At 41.4% G+C, this 10,962-nt stretch overlaps 1 protein-coding gene across 1 annotated transcript in view; it reads right to left on the bottom strand.

Moving 5' to 3' along the window:
* iqsec3a (IQ motif and Sec7 domain ArfGEF 3a) overlaps window positions 1–10,962 on the bottom strand; it is a 93,436-nt gene that overhangs the window by 75,905 nt on the left and 6,569 nt on the right. The window contains exon 4 of the mRNA XM_025057138.1: window positions 10,701–10,960. Coding sequence (XP_024912906.1) covers window positions 10,701–10,960 — 260 coding nt within the window. The remainder of the gene's footprint in view (window positions 1–10,700; window positions 10,961–10,962) is intronic.

Below are 10,962 nucleotides of genomic sequence, written 5' to 3'. Positions count from 1 at the left end.
ACTACTTCACATCGTTCACTGAAGTAACATAATGTGAGATTTGAGTCTTTCCACAAAGGCCAAACATGGTGGATTTGAAAAAAAAAAAAAACTGACCTTGGAAGGAGCGAGCATAAAACGCATTAACGAGAGCCCTAAGACTGAGGGCCTCAGGCTAACTCCCACAGCTGCTCACAGCAGAACTAAGTTGTAATAATTCTTCTTTCTTTTTTTTTTGATGGAACACACTGTCAAAATGTTCAGTAATTTATTCAAAGAACATTGTCAAAATAGTTTGGAAAATGATTTGTATTAAGGGACAAGCTAATCTTTGCTAACTTCGGGATCAACTTTTTAGCTAACTGTTTAGCTAATATAAACATTGTGACTTGGTTCAAGACTTATCTCTATCTTTTTAACCATCTAACCATTTCTGAGCTAAGTTATTATAAATTAATCAAAAAATAAATGAGCTAAAGCTCCTCCTTAGCTTCTTTTAATCCTGATCTGTACTTTTTATTCAATTAATTTAGGTTTTTTAACTATTTGCTAACCTTAACGACAGATTAATTTATAAATAAATTATCTATGTTTTTATTTTCTTCCTTTTTTCTTTTTTATAGAATCATGGTTAGCTTTTGTGACTAGTTTATTTTCTTAATTGTTTTTTTAAGACAACCTGCATTTGTTTTGCTAAATTCTATTTAATTTATGAAATTTACATACCTACTTATATATTGTAAAAATCAACCAGGTTGTGGGTATTTCAGAATCAATTTTTCTGATTTTTGGCTTTTTCTTATTTTTTATGACATGCTGAACATTTGATTTATTTAATTTGGAAAAGAGAAAATGACTTAGAATAAATTACAAATTCTCATTATATCGTATATAGATCTGTTTGTATGAAATTTCCATTTTAAGATAACTACTAAGATTCCTTCCCCAGCTGTGAAATTTCCATTTTAAGATAACTACTACGATTCCTTCCCCAGCTGTTGCACACTCACACACACACACACACACGCACGCTTTGGTGCAGTAACAATGACGCTCACATTTCCTCTTTGCCAAGGACTTTCATCTCACAAGATCCTTGAACTAAATCTAACCAACACAGCCAGAGATACACCACTCATGTTCCTGCTCCAAATGCCTTCTTCCACACTACGTCCCTAATGCACACACACCCACACACACACGTAAACACACAGGCAGTGAATTTGAAAACAGCTCTTAAAGGTTTACGTCAGACGGGGTTCTCGGCCCGTCCCAAGCGGCTCAGCCCTCCTCCTGCAGGAGGCTGAGAGGAGCTGCAGATGAACGGGAGAAACAAAAAAAGAACAAATTTCCCAAGAGAAGGAGAACAAAGGTTGAGGGCGGAAAACTAAAACATTTTATCTTTGTTAAAAAAAGAAAGAAAAGAAAAATCTCTTCTTTTCTCGTCTGTGCCAGTGTCAAAGGAACTGAGCTTCATTCTCAGCTTCAGAGTCTGAAACGAAACCAACACAGAACACGGAGCGTAAAAAACTGATTTGGTCCAATCATCTTGACCTTGACATCTGAGCCTTGGCCAATCAAATCACATGTCCAGGACCTGTCACTCCACCATGGTTTGGACTTGAACAAACAACCTTGAAACTCTACTCAAATGTTTGGCTTTACTGACTTGAAGTTATTGCATTTTGGTCAAAACTGAGACTTCATTCAGACTTTTTGGACTTGACTTATCTGAAGTTGACAAGCTGTCGTTAATTATTAATAACTTATTTTTCTAAACTAAATTTTACTTAACTTTTACTATTTATCAGAATTTGCTTTTTCTCATAGCCGGAGAAATTGGATCCAATAATTCCAATCGCAGCAGCTGCATCAAAGCCGTCTTTGGAAAAAAAAAAAGTTTGGAGTCTTTGCTCCAAAATATGACTGTCAGAAAATAAAAATAGTTTTGTTCTACTTTGTAATTTCCTTTTCCCTGGAGGTCCTCTCCCAAACATTGGTCCCTGTCCAATAAAACATGAAGGAGAATTGTTTTCCACTGTTGTTGAAAAGCAAGAGTGAAAGTTTAATCGGAGCCCTGAGGACGAAGCGGAGCGAAGCATTTCTAAGTGTTTACTTATCAGAGGAAAGACAGAGAGAGAGAGCCGTTAGCCGAGGGGCTCAGACTGGATTTAAACTTATTTCTAAGTGACAAGTTTGTTGGAAATCAAATATTTATGAATCAGTCTGAAAACTATCGGTCCAACAAATGGAAAACTTGATAGTGTTTTAAGGCTGACTGAGGAGGAAAATGGCTGGAGGCTAACTTCTCAGATGATTCCATGTTCCAAAATAGGCTTTTGGTTAGCTCTGTCTGATTTAATGGTAGTTAATCGTGTTACTAGTAGCTATTTTGAAGGTACTTAACTGGATTACTTATAGCTAGCTGATAATACTGATGTTGTAATTCATAGTTTTTCAATTTACGTTAGCTTTGTTTAGCTAAGCTGTAACCCATCTTCCCATATGTTTTGCTAACACTTTGTTCCTCTAGACTTCAGCCAAAAAAACATAAAAATCTTATTTTTTTTGCCACTTAACCTCAATGGGCTGATTTAAGGCAGTTTTTTGACTTGCTTTTTTTGGCTAACTTTAGCTTGTCTTGAACTTAAGTTAGTCTTTGTATTGGTGTACAATACAATTAAAAAATTATGTTATATTTTACAATATAAAATTTAAGATTTTGTATACCTGTGCTCGGGCACAGGTACATTTTACTTTGCCAAACTTTAACAATTAAGAAAATGAATATTAAAAAAACAGTTTAGAAAACGCACTGAGAGAAACTGAACGCATGATGAGATGTTTGGACCATATGCAAATAAAACAGTGATTGTTTTTCCGTCATTAAACCAAACTGGTCTCCCACACCTGCTGTGTGGTGACAGTTAGATTGGACTGTGATGGCGGCCTGAAGTCCTCTGCAGCAGGTAGAGCCACGAGGAAATAAAGAAGCAACCTCATCTCCTCACCCTGACATTTCACTCGCTCTCAGCAGGAGCAGCGCGCTGCAGGGCTACAGCATTTCAGACATGCACAAAATAAACTTCCCATCATTCTTCTGGGTAACCACCAGACCTCTTCCCCCTGTCACGCACAATTTGGCGGAAAATTCTCGCAGCAAATGCCACATGCGCTGTTACACAGCTTTACCCCAGAGACAGAGTCTCGCTTCGTCGCTGGGAAATGCAATTCTCTGAATAAACACCCTGTAATTAAAACAAAAAAAAAATCAAATCAATTCTGTAATTTAGCACGGTGGTTAGCGTACTGAGTCTTCTGCGCTATTTTCATTTGTCAAAATGCATTACAAAATGTTTTTGCTGTAAAACACACGGATAAGGACGTTTTTGACGTCATTTGTGTCACGTGTATAAACAGAAGAAAAAGACGCCGCAGGACGAGCAGACGATTACAGACCCTCCATTTGCCGTGAGAGCATCGGTTCATCCTTCTGTTTTGGTCTCGTCTACAGCTGGTGTCTCCACCACTCCACAGCTTCAGCAGCTTACACAGAGGATGGAGCTGCTCCGTGTTGCTGCAGGACCATCTGGCCCAGGACTTGGCAGTGGGTCAGACTTCACAGATATTCTCCACGCTAACGCTAACACTTGACAGGGATCACAGTGACACTGTTGATGTACAGTATATTGGCCAGACTCAGAGCTGATGACGATTCAGCAGTAACACAAGGCCACTGTAAGATTGTTACTTTTCAGAGGGAGGGTCAATGAAAGGAAAGGACCTGAAACCTTAAAAAAACGGGAATGGATAGACAGAAGAAAAAAAAAAGCTAAGGTAAAGCCGCCTTCATTAGTTAAGGAAAATGATGTGTTGTTGGTATTTTTAACTTTTTGCCGATATCCGATATGCCGATATTGTCCACACACTTAATTACCGATTCCGATATTAACAGATACCGATACAGTGGGGCAGTGGTGGAAGTTAAGTGTTTTTTGGAGAAGCTGGTTTGAGGAGTTTAAAACGAGGTACTGCGGTTGTGTTTCAATAAAAGTTCTTCAGAGCACTGAGGCGTCTGATTGGTCCGTTGTCGGGGCATTGCACTAATTTTAGGGCAGTGATTATTTCACAAAACCCAGGCATTGTGTTATTGGGTTTTAATTATCGGAGGAAAAACCGATCACTATTCTAACAGATATTACAAATGATGCTAATATCAGGCCGAATGACTATTCATATTTTAAGAGACCAAAAAATGAAAGTCACTTAACTCTTCAAAAAAACAATTTGTTTCTTTAATTATGTTTTTTTCTTTCCACTGTAACGAAACGACATCCCTCACGAAGGGATCGTGATCTTTGCAGCTCAGCCGGCTGCTCCAGAGACGGTGAGCAGCACTGGGGGAAATCAATCCTGGTTTGATTCTCTTTAACCGGCTATCAAAGAGGCCAATGAGCTACATAAAGCTTCCAGTTAAGTCGGAACAGGACGGCGCAGACTCAGCACCTCTGCAGACGTGTCTCTGGAATAGGAGAGCGTTCACGAGAGTCTATCTCTGCTGCTGGAGAGATGAAGATTAGAGTTCAGTATGATTTATCTATTAGTCTGTCTCACAAAGGACACAGGAAGTAAACACGACCTTCTCCTCCCGCAGCGCCACCAACCAAGAGGGGGTTGGTTTAGATTAGGGTTAGGGTTCAGGGTTTGTTACTGTTATGATGAAGTTTGGGATCAGAGGTTAGGGGTCAGTCCAGTTTGTCCTTCAGACGACGATTGTATTTAGGGCAAAAAAAAAACCCCAAAAAAATCCTTTTTATATTTAAACCATAACCACTTATTTCTACCTTGTTCTATGAAGAAACAGCACGTCCTATTTAAACGCAGCTGTCTTTAACCGTGTGTGTAACGACTGCAGGTGCGTCACTAAATTAACACCAGAGTTCATGCGTCTTCTCTGGTTCTCCTCTCGCCCAGTAGAACAACTGAGGCCTGAGCCTGGACTGAGGTGGAGTGAGAGAGGAGAAGAAAAAGAAGAGAAACTGACTCTGCCTCTTCACATCAGCTCTGCCATGCCTTCAGGTGGACTCTTCAGAACCTTACCCTGGGTCAGCGTTAACTGCACCTGACATTTCTTCAGGCTCCGTGCGCGCGCGCATGTGTGTGTGTGTGTGTTTTCAAACGACACGCTCCAGAAGACATGGTCATTATGTTAAATAAAAAACGGTGTCCGGCTGAAGGAACCCCGAGAACCCGACACGCCTATTATGTGCAGCAGCCTGTAAACTATAAATATACACGTGCACAGAAGAAGTCCAAACCGAGAGAAGGTGAGTTCAGGACACGGCCACTTCATGTTGGATTTAGAAGAAGAAATTTCTATTTCTCAAAGCTTTTCTCACATCCAACACAGATTTGTTTTGGATTTTTCAAACTCTACCTTTGGAAACATATTCCCTTGTACACTCCCTAGTGGTCATAGAAACCACCGGATCAACTGTTAGCACATCCACACGTGATCTAACCAGAGTTAGAACATGGAGAGATGCTGAGGACCCTGCAGAACCCAGCAGAACCCTGCAGAACCCTGCAGAACCCAGCAGACTCTCAGCAGACTCTCAGCAGAGAGCCTTTCTAATCAGTGCTCCAACCTTTGACATGTGTGAACACACAGGGAGTGGAGCTCAGGAGGGAGGTGACATACAGCACCAGAGAGGAGCTTTGTACGTATGGTATGAAAAGGAGGACAGCGGCGAGGAAACACGACATCTGCCTGGCGACATGTGACACGCTCAGGGTTGTGTGCCATAATGAGTGTTTTGTGTAAGAGCGATACAAGCCTAAATTAACAGTGAGGCACTGTGTGGGGGACGGGGGGGGACAATAAGACTTCACCTCAGGCTGCAGGAGCGCTGCCTGTTAGACAGACACACACCTCCACCTCCTCACGCCTCCTCCTCTAAACACCCACTCGCTCCAGGATCCTCACACTCTGGTTTCAGCAAAGGAGACTCAAAGAGTTGGATAAAAGGAGGTGCTGAAGACTGAAGCTCAGCAGGGGGCGGGGGAGAGGGGGGGGGGTGGAGGGGTTAGAGAAAAGGAGATCAGGACAGATGAGGAATTTCCAAATTCTGGCTCATGGACCAATCCTAGCACATCCAATAATGTTTGCGATGACTTTCCCAGGCTCAGACTTAGAATGAGTCTTTTTGGACACATTATTATCTTAGCCCTTTAAGATCATTTGAGTAATTTAATCAAATGTAACTTTTTTATTATTTATACTTAATAATTTCTTTATAATGGTTTTATTCTTCTTTGAATTTTTTTAAATTTTTGGGCCATTTTGCTGGTTGCTCCAACTTTAATTATTTCCGTGCTGCTGTAGTTTTAGCTTCTGTTTGCCTTTTTAGCTATTGATAACCTATTGCTATAGCTATACTGGCGCTACTTCATAGCAATGTGGTTTACTTTACACTTTTTTTTAAGCTTGCTTGTCATTTCACTCTTAACATTTTGCTTGTTTTGAGTTGGCCTGTGTGATAACCTATTGCTATAGCTATACTGGAGCTACTTCATAGCAACGTGGTTTACTTTACATGTCATTTCACTCTTAACCTTTTGCTTGTTTTGAGTTGGCCTGTGGTGATTTTATGCATCGTTAAGCTACGTTGGCTAACCTCTAGTATTTTTTTTTTTTTTTTGTTTAAGTTAAGCAATTCCTGGGCTAACCTTGGGTGACCTTTGCAATGATTCATTGCTTTGGCTGCCGTTTATCTAGCTTCTTTTCCATTCTTTGGTATTATATGTAAAAAATGAAAAAGTCAGAACATTTTTTAGTCATCTAATGTCTGAAAATGTATTTCTAGTAAAAGCTCTTAAGACTCAAAATAAATGATTAAATCTTGCTCATTTGCATCGTTCCCTCCTACAGTGGTATGATTTGAAAGAATCCATATTAAACATTAAACATATCAATATCTCGAGTTTATCTCCGTCTGAGTTTCTGTGTGATCTGAGCAAAGCCCCCGGCCATTCTGTCCACTCCTCTTTCATCCTCCTCTTGTCTCTCCGTCTCTCCGTGTCTCCCAGTCTTTCGCCCCCCCCCACTCTCCTGTTATTTCTCAGACCCCTACTAACTGCGTCTGTTTTTCCTGTTTTAATTCAAATTCAAATCAATCAAAAATAAAAAAAATAGATGAAAGGAAAAGTATCAAAAATAGCTTTAACTGTTAGCATAGACTTTGGATCAGACCCGCTGAAAAAACAACCCATGCTGGTGTCAAAATGTCATCTTGCCATCAAACATCCACTGCCTTCACTGTTATCCTCTGAATCAATTTTGAATTTAGAAGACCCCAGACCAACATTAGAGCAGAATGGAAGCATCAAAACTAATCATCTTTGGCCGTTTATTTCTGTCACTCTCTTATTAACAGTGACGCGTCCTCTGCTCTGCAGCACAAACAACACAGCCACACACAACCTTCTCTCCGCGGGGTCAGTGCACTCAGTGGAAATGATCATGCTGCGTCACATGTCCTGACATTCATGTATCACCGCTTTTAAAATAAAAACAGAGGAGTCTGTGGGAGTGTATCTCCTCCCCCCTTCTATCTCCCTTTTTCTCTCTCTCTCTCTCTCTCCTCCTCTCGTTGTTCATTATTTTGCACGACTGTCAGGAGGCGCCCACTTATTTAATTCAAACCCACACACTCATTCATTTTGTGCAACTCATATCTTTGTGTGTGTGTGTACGTGTCTGTCTGAATTCATGTGATTGCACTTGTGTCTTCACTCGAATCCACGCTGACGTTCACTACTCCTGACCCATACCTTCAGGAATTATATCTTAATGGCACGATAAATCACTGTGGATTAGCAGAAACAATGCAGCGCAGCCAAGTGGAACAGATGGGGCTCAGTGCTGTGTGTGAGAGAGAGAGAGGGAGAGGGGGGGAGAGAGAGAGAGAGAGAGAGAGGGAGAGGGGGAGAGAGACAGAGAGAGAGAGAGGGAGAGGGAGAGAGGGAGAGAGAGAGAGAGGGAGAGGGGGAGAGAGACAGAGAGAGAGAGAGAGAGAGAGAGAGGGACCAGCAGCTGAAATTCCTGTGACCTTGACGGTGAGCAAACAGCGTTCATTCAGCACCATGGACAGCTCTCAGACATGTTTCACATACAAAAACTGCACAAACATTAAAGCTCAGAAAGAGCAGAGGAGTCAACTTTTATTCTGATTCTTATCTGTGATATCATTCAAAGTTTTAGCACACTTTTCCCTTGATAACAGTTGAAATTGTGTTTTATGTGTTTATTTGGGCTGGACTAGTCAAACAGTACCGTGAATGTTCAAAAACCCCTTTACAGATGGATTTATCTGAAGGAAATCGCTGCTACCTCAGTAACTGTAGTACTTGAAGGTACACTAACTACAGGCTGTAACACCCACTCACAATTACCACGGCAACAACCCTTAGAAACACAAACAGTACGATTGGCCAATCATTGCCGTACAGGACACAGCCATTGGTGGATGCTCCTTTTATACCTGATCATATAATTACACTGTAGCCTACATAGTTAGGACCTACACAGCAGGACACTGTTTGTTTTACTCTACTCTACATTGAGCGTACTGCAGTACTAGAAATAGAGTTTGGAGTTAGTACCAAGATGAGGCAACTGACAACTTAAAAAATGACACTGTTTCAGATACAAAGTAAAAACAGTCCCCAAAGAGAAGGCCGATGGGTAATCTAAACAAAGGGCCCTATGATGGACTGAAGTCCAGGGTGAAACCCTGCCCTCTGCCCAATAACTGCCGACAGTGGCAGCAGCTCCCGCTGCGAAACTGAAAAGCACTGAGCGATAGAAGACAGATGGATAAATGTGTTTTTGTCAATTGCTACAGAGTGAGGAGTTGTTGCGGCTACTGTGCGACGGTGTGTGTTATCTTCTCTCTACACATGCACCTGCGAAACTGCTGCCTCATTCTGGGCCTAAAAACAGATCGGTTACAGAAACACCCAGTTCTCCACTCACTCCACATTCCTAAAATGCAAAGAAAATCACTCCGAAAAATAGAGCACCGCAACCTGGTGGGGCAACAACTCAGCCGAGGAGACGAACCATCGTTCAACTAAACTTATGCTTCCAGTCGCCCAAAGAGCATTTCATCTCCGACGACCAGTGACAGTCTCCCCCTGGTGCAGAATTAATAAACCACCGCTGCTGCTGTTAAAATGCCAGCCAGGCTCCTCCAAATCAATATCCATTAAGTATTCAATTGATTTAAGAGGGCCCCAACTTGATGAATAATGAGAAAATACAGAAGAAGCTTAAATTACCCCTCAGAAAATTAGGCCTTGCGTAGTTCTGTCAGGGAATATTAAGAAGATCAAAATAAAACTGGGAGGAGATGGACACGGGAGAAGAGTTTCACTTTATATTACTGTGGTCATTTCATCTTAAACTGTCAGGTTCACTATACACGCGCTAGCATTAGCACAGCGTTAGTGTTGGATGATCATATTTTGTCTGGTTAAATACTTCAGCTATATTGGTGTGTACTCTATTGGTCTTGACTAGGGATGTCCGATAATATTGGTCAACTGTTATTATCGGCCCGTTATTAGCATATTATGTAACATCGTAATCAGTTTTTCCCCCGATAATGGAAACCCGATCACGCAAATTATGGGTTTCACCAAATGATGTCTGCCCTAAAATAGGTTTGGGGATAAATGGCTGTATATTAAAGTGAAAGTCACTAGATGGCAGCATTGCAGCTCATTTAATTAATCTTATACTCATACAGTGGTTTGTACAGATAAATAAATAAATATTACCAGGCCTATATCGGTATAGGTTGACACCGGATTCAGTGTTTGGACAATTTCGGAATATCAGATATCGGACATCCCTAGTCTTGAAACAACTTTTTTTCTTTTTTTTTTATTTCATGGACGGGTTGTAACTCCTACTGCAGCATGTTAAGCAAATAAAACACCTCCTGACAAGACCACTAGGAGCACTGTACCATCCTAACTCATACGTGGGTCAACAAAAGCCGCCCGGGATCAACACAGAGCCTCCTGAAGTGCCATGAAGTCAGTGTTGTATATTTGTTCAGATATTTATCATACAACTTATAAATGTTACACCACTAGTCTCCTGCTCATTTTCACCAGTGAAGATCAAGTTAACAATTCTCATGTCACGTCTTCAAAAACATTTTTAACTGCAAGCCTGTATGTGACCACTTGGGGCTCTGCAGAGCCATGGCAGATTAGACTTGAGACTACAATGTATTCATTCAGTGGTTATGATGGTAAAGGAGATGCAGACACAGGACAGTGTCACTGCAGATGGAAATACTAATATAAACCTGTAATATTTTCATCTGACTGATGAAGTTTTTATATTTATAAATTAATGATTTCAGAACTTTCTTTTTTGTTTTGTTTTTTGTAAAGATGCTGACAAAGTGTTATTTTAAAAACAAAATATGCGTGACTAAAGACCAGAAAGAAAACACTAGTGTTTGCTGCAAGGATGTTCTTCTCTACCAGGGTCACTGAAGGTTGAGTCTTTAATGGGACTGGCAATGAAATGTGACAGTGAAGTGAAATATTGTCACTCTTTCTGACACGGTGCCAAGATGAACTTATTAAAAACAGAATATACAGACAGACTGGTAGGAGAGGAAACAGCTACAGATACTCACTCAGCCTTCCTGGCCAGACCCACTGAGCGGCACAGAGTGGTGGGAGTCTGCGGGACCAGGGACTTGCAGCAGGGGCTCCTCTTGTCCTCCTCAACAGAGTCCGGGCTTTTTTGGCTCGTTTTTGGAGACTGCGGGGAGGTGGGGACGAGCTGCAGCTGCTGGGGGTGGTGGGAGGACGGTGCAGGAGGTGTCGGCTGCTGCTGCTGATGATGATGATGCTGCTGATGCTGCCGCTGCTGTTGCTGGGGGGGGGGCTGGTGCT

The sequence above is a fragment of the Cynoglossus semilaevis genome, chromosome 8, assembly GCF_000523025.1.
Source record: "Cynoglossus semilaevis isolate Cse_v1.0 chromosome 8, Cse_v1.0, whole genome shotgun sequence".
Classification (NCBI taxonomy): domain Eukaryota; kingdom Metazoa; phylum Chordata; class Actinopteri; order Pleuronectiformes; family Cynoglossidae; genus Cynoglossus; species Cynoglossus semilaevis.
This window is presented reverse-complemented; position numbering and strand designations above follow the sequence as displayed.